This window comes from Vulpes lagopus, chromosome 24, assembly GCF_018345385.1.
Source record: "Vulpes lagopus strain Blue_001 chromosome 24, ASM1834538v1, whole genome shotgun sequence".
In the NCBI taxonomy this organism is placed as follows: domain Eukaryota; kingdom Metazoa; phylum Chordata; class Mammalia; order Carnivora; family Canidae; genus Vulpes; species Vulpes lagopus.
This window is the reverse complement of record NC_054847.1, coordinates 52,953,865-52,967,368: the sequence shown is the minus strand read 5'-3', so window position 1 is coordinate 52,967,368 and position 13,504 is coordinate 52,953,865. Positions and strand designations below refer to the sequence as shown.

The window sequence follows — 13,504 nt, the reverse complement described above, 5'->3', positions numbered from 1 at the left end:
ATAAGTAAAAGAAAGTCCAATTCAAAATAACTGAAATTATAAGGATGCACATTGTTTCAAAAAGCAAAAGGGAGAAAGAAGTGTGACTACAGAGGAGAATACGATGCTGTGTGAGGTCCATAGGGATTCCCCTTCTCTAGGTTTCTATTCTGCTCAGCCTTGAGAGTTAACATCTCCTCACATTAGCTCCTGTCAACATCATAAGCTGACCACTGTGCTGGATCCCAAAGACACCCCATACAAACCAGACCATAGTGTGAGCCAGAAAACTATATAGTCTTTGTTTCTCTTTTTTTATTGAAGAAAACTTTCTCAGAAGCCTTCCAGCTGGCTCACTGTTAACATTCCACTGGTTGCATACCTATCTCAAAATCAACTTCAGGAAATGGAAACAAGCCCACCATTTTTGGCTTATAACAATTAGGATGCTTCTGAGGCTCATGATAAGTCAAACTTCCCCCAAGTACATGAGCAGAGAAAGACACCTGCCCGGACCTGGGGCAGGTGAGGGGGAAGCCAAGGGCAGGACTGGGCGTTGAGAGGGCACAGTGAATACTGGGGAATACTTTAGAAGCCAGCATGGAATAATACGTTAGGGAAGAAGATCTGATGGAAACAGGATGGTACATCCTGCCTGGGGAGAGAAGCCCTCAGTTTCACAGCCTAAAGTTGTACTTCCGGGAGTTCAGTAAAGAAAATTGTGTTTCATCAATCTACAGAATCCGTTAAATCAGATCAAATGATGATATATGTCATAGACAGAAGTTTACACAAAGCTTGAATTACCTGTGGATACATTTTACAAAAACATTTAGTGTCCGATTAAGGATTTAGAGATAAGGAGTTAATATCTACATTTGATGACTAGATGAAGAGTGGCATTGGAAGGTTTTTAAAAATGGCTTCCTTTGTATTGATAAAAACCCTATGGTAATAATTCTTTTTTATAAATTAACATTTCAGTCTTACCATTATCAGTTTTTTATTTAACCACTTAATTTCTCTTAATATATTTTTTGGCAGGTTCCTGAATAATTTAATGGTATTGTACTCACCATCATTTTAAGTAATAAATGCAGAATAAGACTAATTATCTTTTTCTCAATTTTTAAGATCCTGACTTTAAGGACCTTGGAGTTTTGAAACCGTTACCAGGTTGGTAAAATACTCCGTAATGTTCAGAGGTCTTTGTTTTCTGCTCTGGAATATACTTTTGGTTTATTATTCAAGCTCCATTTTTGTATGTTTGTTTGGCATTTCGTTATGTAGCATGTGAGTTTGAGATGGGCGGTCCTGAAGGAATCGTGGAATCTATACAAATTATGAAGGAAGGCAAAGCCTCTGCGAGCGAGGCCGTGGATTGCAAATGGTACATCCGGGCACCTCCACGATCCAAGGTCAGTCTTAAGGTGAAAACAGATTTGACAGTCAGCTTGGGAACTGTCTGGAGCATGCACTGCTTTGAACAGACCGAACATGCTTAGTGGGTTTCAGAGTGCAATCAGAAGCTTTTACTTTATTTGGGTTTGAAATGCAATTTGTCTTGCCTCATCAAAGGAAGTCTTGATGTCATAAATAATATGGAGAAGGTGTTTGGAAGATATCACTTTATCACCTGGACAAGAGACACTCCTGTGACTCCCTCTTTCTGGAAAATGGATCAAAGTGCTATACGTAAGCCATGGGTCTAAGTATAATTACACATATGCCCTCACTGTCAGAATCTGTAGTTTGCTCAGTTTTCAAACTGTATTGTATCTTTGGAAGAAATTGTCCAGGTCTTGCAAAATCATGTATCTCTGGCATATAAAATATCTTGTGATAAGACTGGGGGACAGTGGTGAACAGGACCTAGGAGAGCTTGGCCCATGCAAAGAAGCCAGGCAGGAATTCACTGCCTATTAAGCTTTTTTAAAAATTATTGTTATGAAAAAGTATTGGTCTAAGATGACCAAGTCTCCCAATCTTCTCATCTAGGGGTCTAGATTTTATGTTGATCACCTTGACGTTTAAATGCTGGCAATAAATTTTTGAAATTGTAAATTTACCTTATTAAACTAAATATATTACGGATCAGATTCAGACTCAGGCCACTACTTTGGAACTAGTTCTTTAGAACAACCATATTTATCCTCTTATTAATATTTTAAGAAATACTGGGGATGATTTTGTGTCAGTCACTGTCATAGGTGGGGAGTCTTGCTCATTTGCTTATCCCTCTCCCCTTATTGTCATTCCTCAGCTATACAGTTTCAATCAAGCAGTATTGATTAATTAGGTTTGTTGTTGACTATTTTTGAGATTGAAAGAGTTTATTATTTAATTAGTAGACTTAGTGGCTCTGTAAATCCTCAAACATCATGTTGGAGAGATGAAGAAAGCATGTTATCCCTTGTCTTCATGCTTCCAGTTTAAGTCTTAGACAAATATGTAACAAAATAATCCAAGGAATGAGACATGAACATTAAGATGTTCATAAGGTGTAGTAGAGAGAGGGAGAAGTCTTCATACACCTGCGAAAGTAAGACAAATGTGGAATCAAATTCAGCCAGGATGTCCACTGAATCTTAATGAGAAACAACATTGTGTTAGGTAGACTAGGGAAGGGCTCTCTAGGTAGAAGAAATAGCATCTGGGTCATCAAATCAGAAGACAGTGAGCTTTTTTAGGAATTAAGTAATTGAATGTGACCAAATAAAAGCATGGAGGCAAATAAAGTTTGGAGGTGGATGGTGAGTCTTTTAGCCAAAGAGCTCTGTAGGTGGCCAAAGAACCTGGATTCATTGTGATGGCATTAGTGATATATGGAGGAGTTGAAGCAAGAAAATGATGTGATTAGTTTTGCATTCCAGAAAAACAGTTCTTCCCTGCAAAGTAGGGACAGAGGAGCGCACACCACAAGCAGAAGTCTCAGGAGGCAGATGTGGTAATGATCCCCATGGTTGAGGCTAGCTTATAATGGTAGATAGGCAAAAGAAATAATCAAGATCAGTAGAGGAGAATTTGGTGGATGAATATTCAAGATGGGGCGAAATAGAGTCATCTTTGAGGATGTTGGTATTTCAGGAAACAGGTTGCCTTTCATCACTTGATTTTCCCATGGAGATGTTTCTGGAGTCTGCATACAGTTTGCAGTGTGGCATACTTTCCCCAGACTTCCAGCTACAGAGATTCAGAGCCATTCTCCATCTTCCAGCTTTGCCACTGGCAGAACTCTTTGCATTTTTGCAAATCTTTGAAAACTTTTATTGTATTAACAAGAAAGACACAGTATTCCTCTTTTTAAAAAAAATCAAAGGCTGTTCGTGACATAAAAGCCAACCCACTCCCTGGATTATAAAGAAGCTAGATTGCAGTTTATTATGCTCTCTTATGTAATCTGTGGGTTCACATGCAAGTGCTAGTCATTTTTCTTAAACTCTATGAATGAAAGATTAAAAAAATGTTTCTAGCTGGAATCATTTGATCCCCACCTCATTGTTGTAAGTAGCATCTTTATCACTACAGTGGTGAAGAGAGGGTTTTTATGGGAGTGTAAACACACATCGTTTTTTTTTTTTTTCCCAGCTGTAAATAGGCTGTCTTTTGTACAATTCCAGAGCAACAATACCCAGTGTACCTGTCTGTTAGAGAATTTGGCATTCTGTGACCCAAAGGGGAAGCCGCCTGCAGAGCTAGACAAAGATGACTCTATTGTGACAGGCTTTCTCCGTTAAATTAAAGGTTAGAGGATAGGAAGTGGCTTTGAATAACTGTGGAGAAAAGCAAGAATTGGATATGACTGTCTATGTGGGCTTTCTATTTTTGTGGAGTTCTAGCAACTTATGAGAATAGACTATCAAAGCACAAGTTAAACTTGAAGTGGCTCATGGTGAATATTTGAATGATAACTGGGGATTGAAACATCTTGCACAATGCAGGTGCTCAGTAGTTTACTGGGGTTCTATTAAACATTTTTTTTTGGTTCTACTAAAATTTATATCAAGTATATATTGCTTCTCAGACTTGACAAGTAGAAAATAGTAAAACAGATAATCACCTTTAATTAGAATGTGATTAGTCCAGAGTTTTTAGAATTGGGCGTACTAGAGCCAGAAAGAACGTTGGAAATCTGATACTGGTTAGCTCATTTAACAGATCAATAAGCTGAGACAGAATAATGAAGTCTTATATGAGTTAATAATGGAATATAGAGATACCTTTGTATAGACTCTAGAGGAAGGGTGTTGTGATGTCTTTTCCTGGATCTGGTACAGAAGAGAACCAACAGAAAAGAATGTTGGATGATCAAATCATGGTAACTATTCATGGAATGCCAATAAATAAGCCCCAGTTTACCTAATACCAAGTGAAGTATCTGTCATTCAGTTAAAACTCATGGAATAAAAAAACTGATGTATATCTAGAAAAATGAACATGGTAGCATAGCAATCTTCAGACATTTAAAGGACTGTCATATGACAGAGGAACAGGAGGATAAGGATTAATCTTCATGATTTCAAGTACTCTGATCTATTTGAATGCTTGAAACTGGGAAAATATAGCTTTTGATTCAGTATGAAGAAGTGTTTGGTCTTTGTTTTAATAATGAAACTCTCCAAAAATCAAATTAGAGTCCATAGGAAGAATGCAAATGAAGTTTGGCAGAGATTTGGCACAATAATTTAAAAGTCAGGTAATTCTTCGGCATAGATAATATTAAACTCCTCTCATGACCAAACCTTGATGAGTCTATGCTAAGTGATTCCACAAATACTTGGTTTGTTAGCACAGAGCTAAGGCAAGATTTCTCTCTCCCGATTCCCCAGTCCAGTGTGATGTCAAAAAACCACACTATTTAAGGATATTGTCAAATTTGTTAAGATAGGAAAAGGGATAAGTCAAAGACTTCTAAGAGTGCACAAATGAAGATGATTAACTTCATGATTAAGGTGTTGGGACAATAAATTTCTAGCTTTTAGTAATTGCCCATCATTTAAAACTTCACATTAATTTTTAATGTGTTGTTACTTGATTCAAAATGTTTTGAATCAAATTAGCATTTTAAATAAAGAGGAAAACTTGACAAATATCATAGATCAATATCTTATAGTGAAGTTGTTTTAAAGTAAATTGTATGATGAACATAATTGTAGGTGGAATCTTAAAGATGACACCAAGATTTCTAGCCCAATCAGTGGGACTGTGAATATAAAATATCACATACCTGATTATGTTAAATTACCTAGCAAAAGGGATTTTGCTGATGCAATTAACCAATCAGTTGGTTCTGGGTTAATTAAAAAAGTTTATCCAGGTGAGCCTAATCTAATCATATGAATCTTCTAAAAGGACTTTCTTTTTCTTTTTTTCTCTTTCTTTCTTTCTCTTTCTCTCTTTCTTTCTTTCTTTCTTTCTTTCTTTCTTTCTTTCTTTCTTCTTTCTCTTTCTCTCTCTCTCCTTCCTTCCTTCCTTCCTTCCTTCCTTCCTTCCTTCCTTCCTTCCTTCCTTCCTTTAAAAGATTTAATTTATTCATTCATGAGACAGAGAAAGAGGCAGAAACATAGGCAGAGGGAGAAGCAGGCTCCTTGCAGGGAGCCTGTTGTGGGACTGGATCCCAGAACCCTGGGATCATGACCTGAGCCAAAGGCAGATGCTCAACCACTGAGCCACCCAGGTGTTCCCAAAGCTAGCTTTTTTCTGGCTGTAGTCAAAAGAGGAAGTCAGAGGAAGTAAGAATGTTTTCTAGGAGATCGAAGTGATCCCTGGGAAATGGTCATCAAGAAAACAGGAACCTTGGTCCTAGAATGCAAGCAGGTTGGTTTTCAGCCTCATACACCCTTAGCAGAGAACACAGTCAAGCCCACAGTTACTTGTATCCTGCAGAACTCAGAGATACTAAATGGGTCTTGTTTAAAGCTGCTCTATTTCTGGGAACTTATTATGAGGCAAGGAGAAAACTAACACAACAGATGAAGGGTAGTAACTGAACTCACTTACAATGGTAAATTTTAGGGTTCAAAAGACTGAGTTGGCCTTTATTATCTCCTAAATGAAAATAAAAATTGGGTAAACCAAATGAAACTTTTAGCAGATAATCACCAGTGAACATGTCGTGATTCCACTTTGTTTCTAACTGAAATCTCAGTTTTTATGATCAGATTTTGGAGATGGACTTGAAATATTTTGATCCTCACTGATGTAGGCCAGAAAATCATTTTAGTATGCTCATCGGGATTTCTTGTAAGGTGTGTCATTACAGCATTCCAGAAAAGAGTATGATGTTCTGGTTTTCTCCTCCGAATAGAGAGGGTGCTGTTACTGTCCAAATTCATGGGATATCATGGCTAAAGGCCTGGCATGTCCAGTCATAGGTAAAACAGTAAGCACACAAGTCCTGTCCTATACACTTTTAGACTGTGGTTTTATTTATCAAAGTGGAGAGTAGTGTTGGAACCATGGACAGCGTTTCTTGGGCTGTTGTGCATTTAATTTGTATTTTCATGGCGAAAACTGTTCTGGCAAATCTTAAATAATTGCCCCAAACGGTGTCTGTTTGCTGCATATCATTGTGACATGAGGGGAGGGACCAGGTTGAAAGGTTGGTATTAAACGTTTGTTTGTAAATATATTACTTGGTAAATTGTTAGCTCAATTTACTTGCGTTAAGTACACCAGAGGGATTCTGCTCTATTAGTGCGATTTGGAAGACAGATACTGCCAGAAATTGCTTATGTGTTCTGAAGCTCCTCTGGTCCTGTTCAATAAATCATTTTGTCAGCTCAAACTCTTTGTGATTGATTAGAAAGAAGAATGCATCAAAATGATTCACTGAGAGGAGATTGTAATCTGACTATTTTACTGGAGTTATATATGATTCTGTTTATCATTTTCCCTTTTTCTCAGCAGAGACTAAAGAGCTTTCTGTGGTTTTCTGCCTTAAATAAAACCCATGTCATGTGGCATTCTCCCCCGTGGTGATCTTATGGCACACGCTTTAAGCTGGCCGGATATCATTTCAATCCCAATATAAGGAAGGCTTTCATATGATGTATCCTAAAGCTAGTGTAGGGAAGCTTGATCATTCTTCTCGCTAAGGATAGTTGGCTTTTGCATCAACCACTCTGCACCCAGTAAAGCTAATATCCACTGGCATATTTTATTTCTTGTCTTAAATGATTTTAAAAAGTACAAAATAATAATAATAATAATGGAATGCTTCAGAAGTGAATACATAAAATCTAGTGACTAATTGTTCACTTTCTCTATAAATAGTATCCTGTCTACCAAGAATGGCCTTTAAATAGAGAAGGTGCTTAGACCTCAGTCATTGAACTTCATTGTAAGAATATCAGTTAGTCCTCTCCTATGGAAAATGGGGACGCTCTCATGAGCTGTCAAATGAGAAACCATGCGCTGAATATGCAAATTGACTTTCTAACTATAGCAGTGCTCTTCTATAAAACAAACTTAAGAAAATTTGAAACAAAAAAAAAAAAAAAGAAAATTTGAAACAGCCATTTATTTCAGAGGGACACATTTATTTTCTGTGAATCTCATTTTTATCTTGATTGTCAACATGTTTCCTGGCCCCTGTAGGAAAATCGAAACAGTTTGGCTTTGCTTGCTTCTTTATTTATTTTGTTGCAGTTGGTTTTCCTTAAGATTATAACTTTCTTTCTGGAACATAAGTCTGTGAGAATTAAAAAGAAAAAATTACATGAGTCTGCGCAGGGCATATGAAGGGGCAAACTACCTACCAGGCAGATGGGAGTTCGAGACTGATTTGTTAACCTGAGGGCTTGGATCACTTTGAAAAAGTTACTTAGTTTTTTCCAATCTTGGCTTTTTCGTGGTAAAATGGTTATAACACATGTCTGTTGTTGAGAGATTTGAACGAAATCATGTGTTAGCGCAATGTCTTAAGTTATTGCCAGTAATAGGATGCAGATAAATAATTAGCATTTTAAGCTGGGCTTCTACAGGCAATGTGAGGCTACTTTGAATATGTTTCAGGCATGTTGGGCCACTGACTCACTCAACCTGGAAACATTAGGCTCTTGGATATCTTTCTTTCAGTTAGTCAAATGATTACTTGTTTTACTTTCTGTGCGCAGAGTGTTTGGTTTTTTAGAGCTTTGAAAGGACACTGGAGGGAGGGGTTACTTTACATTAGATTCCAAAGGACCTTTTATGTACCCTACTCACTATTTTCTCCTACTAGGAGTTTTGTATATTTACATTTGTGATTGCATATTCTTTTGAGGTCTAATAAACTGTTGGATTGATTGTATTATATTTGAGACTGTAAATGCATACTTGATTTTTGTTGCATTTAACAAGTGTATATTGCCTAATAAGCATACCTAGACTTTGTAAGTATTTTTATTTTTATAGAGGTTCCAGTCTGTTTATTTTCAGCCAGGATGGGGTGATGAAAAGAGCTTTAGAACAAGAGTTAGGTATCTTAATCCTATTTAAGTCTCTCACATTGATTGCTTACATCCCTTGAGTGAGCTGCTTGGTCTCCTTTGCTTCAGCTTCCTGGCAAAGGTCATTGGAAAGACCCAATCCCCTTTTTATAAATCCATGTGATAATTTGAAAAGCAAAGTAGTTGGTGAAAACTTGGAAGGTTTGAAATTTTCAAATCTGCCTTCGTAAAGGAGACATTCTGGGATTTCCCGGATAGTTTTCAGGAACATAATATTTGGTTGGGAAGAGAGAATCCCAGATGGATTACGTGAGTAATAGTTGAACTTCTGATAAAATAAAACATAACCTGAAAGTGAGGAATAGGCATACTTTCTTAGGGCATATGTTTTATGTCTGTAGTCATGGCAGTTAAAGTTAGCATCGAAGTGTTTGGAAATTTTCGAGTAGCTCCAGCTGCAATGTTACAGATTGCCTGTATACGAAAACCTCACCAAGCAAAGCATAATGAAGCTCAAGGGCTTTCCACTGTTTCTCAATTTTTGCCCATTTTTTCATATTTCTCTGTTGTCCTCCTTCCTCAAGGTTATATGAGTATTTCCTGACTTGGGACACACACTTTTAGTCAGTTTTCTCTTACAAAATCTGCAGCAGACTGTTTTGTGGTTCTCTGATGTTTCAGAATTATGTTAGAAAGACCTTGTTTGGGGGATTTTTGCAGTTGATTTTTCCTACTGCAAATAATAAGATGCCAATTAGTCTATGTAATTATTATTTATAGCACTTAGAACAGTCTGCCATATAGGGCCCTGATCAATAATCAATAGGGAGCTAACAAATGAAATCAATAACAAACTAGAATTCACCAATCAGTCATTCACAGGTATGTCCTCTTACAAACTCTGATGGAGTGCCTCACATATACAACACATGGTTTAACACTTGAAATTCAAAAAGGTGTACTCCACTGCACCAGTGTTTTAGGAACACATGGTGTTAGTAAAAATTTCATAGAACCAGTAACTAAAGCTTAAAATACGTTCAAAATAATATTTTAGCATAGAAGATGCAGAGAAAATTCTGCTGTGGTTGGGGAGTAGGAGCAGTGAATATTTTGCACTGGGCTTATGACAATTGAATTGGACTTTGAAAAACCAGGAGGAACTCAGTAGGCAGAGAATAAGGAATGGTTACTCACATATAACTAAAGTCCTGTGCATAAAGGATGGCATTTTGTAAAATAAGGGTGAAATGTTCAGACCTAAGAACAAAAATTTGCCAGTTCATGATTTTTAAACTTTTTTAAAAATTATTATTATAACCATTTGGAAGCCAGTTGAAGATTGTAGTGTGATTATTAAATCTGTTTCTTAGAAATATAACTTTGACGGGGCTGGGCTTTGGGAGTGGAGTGGAAAGTTAGAACCTTAGACATATCCAGGCCAGTTGGGAGACGGTTGAAATGTCATAGACCCTTCAGCAGAGATGTAAACAACCATTTTGAAGGTCAAATTTACAAGGATTGCTGCCCAATTCAGTAAGATCATTGAGGGTGCAAGAGAAATTTCTTATAATTTGGAATACAGAAGCTTTTAAATGTAAGGCAGACATCTGGAACCTGAGAAATGTTTGTTTTATGGGATTCATAGTTTATGAATAAATAAACAAAAATGAGTATAGAGATGAAAGAGATGGATTGTTAGTTGAACACACGTCTCCAGTTTAGGCCTGTGTGACATTAATGGAGGGGTGTATGAGAGAAAATAGCCTGTAGCCTTTCGTGTTCAAAAACATAAAATACTTAGATATTTGTGAAGGATGCCTTCTTCATTTTAGAACCATTCCAGAAATCCCTCTCATAGTGCACAGATTTTTTTTCTTTATGTCCCTTCTGTTGGTATGACATTGGTCTGTGTGTCATGGATTAATAGACACACAATTTCAACACTGAGCCTCATTCCTTTGGGCACTGGTGTGTCCTTGGTGCCTTGAATAGTGTCTGGGACAAAGTCAGAGGCCACAGTGTAGATAATGTTGAACCAGTGGGTGAATGGACAGATGACTTTTTTTCAAACCTATCTTCGGCTGAATTAATTGCTTGTGGTTTTGTAATGCACATTGGAACAGAGTCCAATAAAATCTGTTGATCATAAAACAGCATGTCTGCAGCAGTCTTATATTGTGGAAGGGTCATAGCCTAGGGAGTTAGAGACACCTTGTCTGACATCCAGTTTCTGCCACCCGAGTCTCTGTTTCACCATCTGAATAGGACAATAAAGCTTTATAGAGTAGTTGGGAGTATTTAAAAATAATCTATGTAGTATGTTGCATAGGAAATTTTTACTCATTAAATGTTAATATAATTTTTATTTATGTGGACTTAACTAAATGGCTTGACTCTATGTTGTGGTGAGAACAGTCACATATTAGCTCTTTCCCTTCCTTTCTTCTCTTTTCTTTTTTTCTTTTTTTTCTTTTTTTTTCCTGTGCTCTCCTTCAAAAATGAAACTTTGGTTGTGTGAAATGATTTAAACAAAGTGAAATCAGAGACCATGTTCTGATACCATTTCTGTTTTCCTTTAATAGTAATATACCTTATTTATTTCCATACATTTATGTGCGTGAAGAAAGGAAAATAACATCTGAAAAAAAATACTAAACACAGTTTGATCTTGGTTGTACAGCTTTACCTCCTCCTCTCCACAGGGGGAAAAATCATAAGATTGATTGCCATCAGGACTACCTTGTGAGACTAAAGAGAAATCCTGTTCTGCTTTGAGGAAATGACTGCATCTTTGTTGTTATCTTCCAGATTTACTTACGCTTCTTGGACTATGAGATGCAGAATTCAAACGAATGCAAAAGGAACTTTGTAGCTGTGTATGATGGCAGCAGCTCAGTGGGGGACCTGAAAGCCAAGTTCTGTAGCACTGTGGCCAATGACGTCATGCTCCGCACGGGTCTTGGGGTCATCCGCATGTGGGCCGATGAGGGCAGTCGGAACAGCCGGTTTCAGATGCTCTTCACATCCTTTCAAGAACGTAAGATTCTCTGCACTTTATTGTTTGTCCTTCACCTAGGTCTTAGGCTGCAAGGCCCATCAGCTGCTAATGGTGTTTGTCCCGGCAGTGTAAGCACACTGGGGTGTGTCTCACAAGTCCTTAAAATCACTGAGATTCCCCTTCCTTCATTTTGACCCAGTGACAGGAGAGTTACACATGACATTTTGATTACCTGTTTCGGTGCAGGCATCATCGCCTTGCCTTAAGACAGTTCACTGTTCAACTGGGAAATGATGATTTGTCTTGTCTTTTGCTTAGCTCTTATGAAGTGAATGGGACTTCAAACAGACTCTGATGAAGTTTGACTTTCAATCTTAAAAACCTGCACAAAAATATTTGGTCAGGCTCTCTTTAGTAAGCTTCTCTTGCAGTCCCCTTTATTGCAAATAGGTCTGAGACAGTCGAGTTCCAATTAAAGTAGGCAAAGAGAGGGAATTGCTTGGGAAGAGAGTAAATAGAAAAAGTTTCAGAAAATATTTAAAATGGCACAATGGGTGATATCCAGAGTTAATGTGCAAAGCACAGCAATTTTAGGAAATTATGTTCTAACAAATAATGAGTCATATTAATAGATATATTTGGAATGTTCTTTAGAAACCCTGAATAGCTCATGTTTAATGTTATACAAATGAAAAAAAAAATCCTGAAAAATTCAGCTTTAAGAAATCAGCATCTTGTATTTTGAAACTGTATTTTTTAAATAGAAAAAACAAAATGTTTTTGAAATCCTCAAGATTTCTTGGTGATAGGCACAGCATGTGCTATTTTTTTTCCAACTCACAAATATTAAATATACTGGACAATTCTTTTATATAGTGAATAGTTTTGGCTTGAAATTCCTCTCTAATTACCCAGTTGGAGAATTCTAGGATGCCCGAAGTACCAAATGTCACTCAGTCTTTCTACAACTTGATACCATCATGGAGTGCATTATCTCTCCCAGTGTTATTGCAGATTTAAACAGCAGTTACTATCATGTCCTCATTTCAGTAGTTGATCAAAATGTTAGAGGTAGCACATCTTTATTTCAGCAAGGTATTGGGCCAAAAAAAAAAAATTAGTCATGTTCTTGACTAGGGTAGGAAGAAATTCAAGCTACAAGATAGTACATTTCATGTCCTCACAGCTGATCACTCTACAGTAGCCAATAGCTTTTGCCTTTGGTGAGAGGTGAAAGATACTTAATATTCTTCTCAGTCTTGGGTGATAATATGTTGAGAATTCCTGATTAAAATAATACACATATAGAAGGGCTAACCTGTATGTTATCAAAGTTTTACAAATACCACAAAAATCTTCAATTTTTGCCAAAACTGTACCATAAAATGTAATAAGGATAAAATGAAATTATATATTTATGTTTCAAATATCAACCAAAATAACTGTAGTGTAGAAGAACCCTGATGCCTAGAACTTTCTAAAGTTTTATTCCATTCAAACACAGTATGAGCTAATGCTTTTTATTTTTGTCAATTATTTAAAAAGAACCTTAGCAGTCTCAGCTTATATTAAAGAAAGTGAAATAACTCAAAGAAGATAGTCTCGTGGGAAAGCTGCACTGGTCAAACAGCAGATTACATAATCTGTTCTTTTTTGGGCTTTATGAACGAGGAGGCGAGTAATCATTTGGAAGAGGTTAACCAGGATGTAAAAGCAGCTAGAAACATGAGACGAGCCCAAAGGAGAAGTGTTTGTCTTAGAGATTTTGTTGTTGTTCAAAATGTGATAATTGCCTTAGACTTATATTGGTGATATGGATTAATGTCTAAAAGGTGAGATTTATTTGTTAAATTGTAGGGAAACGTCTGAGTGAAATTTAGGAAAAGCATGTCTAGCTCATAGGAACTGGGATATTCCAAAACTGAGTGGATTCCCATAGAGGATATAGGCTGTGCATAAAGGGTGATCCCTCTGAAAACAGATCAGCACATGGCATGGATGGTGGAGGGGAATGTCTGTGTTGTAGGGAAAGGACTGATAAACCTCAAAGGTTCAATTAAATTCTAGCCGTGACTGAGTTATATAAATCTTT

At 37.0% G+C, this 13,504-nt stretch overlaps 1 protein-coding gene across 9 annotated transcripts in view; it reads left to right on the top strand.

Moving 5' to 3' along the window:
* NETO1 (neuropilin and tolloid like 1) overlaps nucleotides 1–13,504 on the top strand; it is a 126,499-nt gene that overhangs the window by 69,319 nt on the left and 43,676 nt on the right. For all 9 annotated transcript variants that reach the window (XR_005985411.1, XR_005985409.1, XR_005985410.1 and 6 more), the window contains exons 5-7: nucleotides 1,114–1,155; nucleotides 1,270–1,397; nucleotides 11,223–11,451. Coding sequence is in view for 6 of the 9 variants with exons in the window: in XM_041739286.1 (XP_041595220.1) it covers nucleotides 1,114–1,155; nucleotides 1,270–1,397; nucleotides 11,223–11,451 (399 nt within the window). In the remaining 3 variants the exon portion in view is untranslated. The remainder of the gene's footprint in view (nucleotides 1–1,113; nucleotides 1,156–1,269; nucleotides 1,398–11,222; nucleotides 11,452–13,504) is intronic.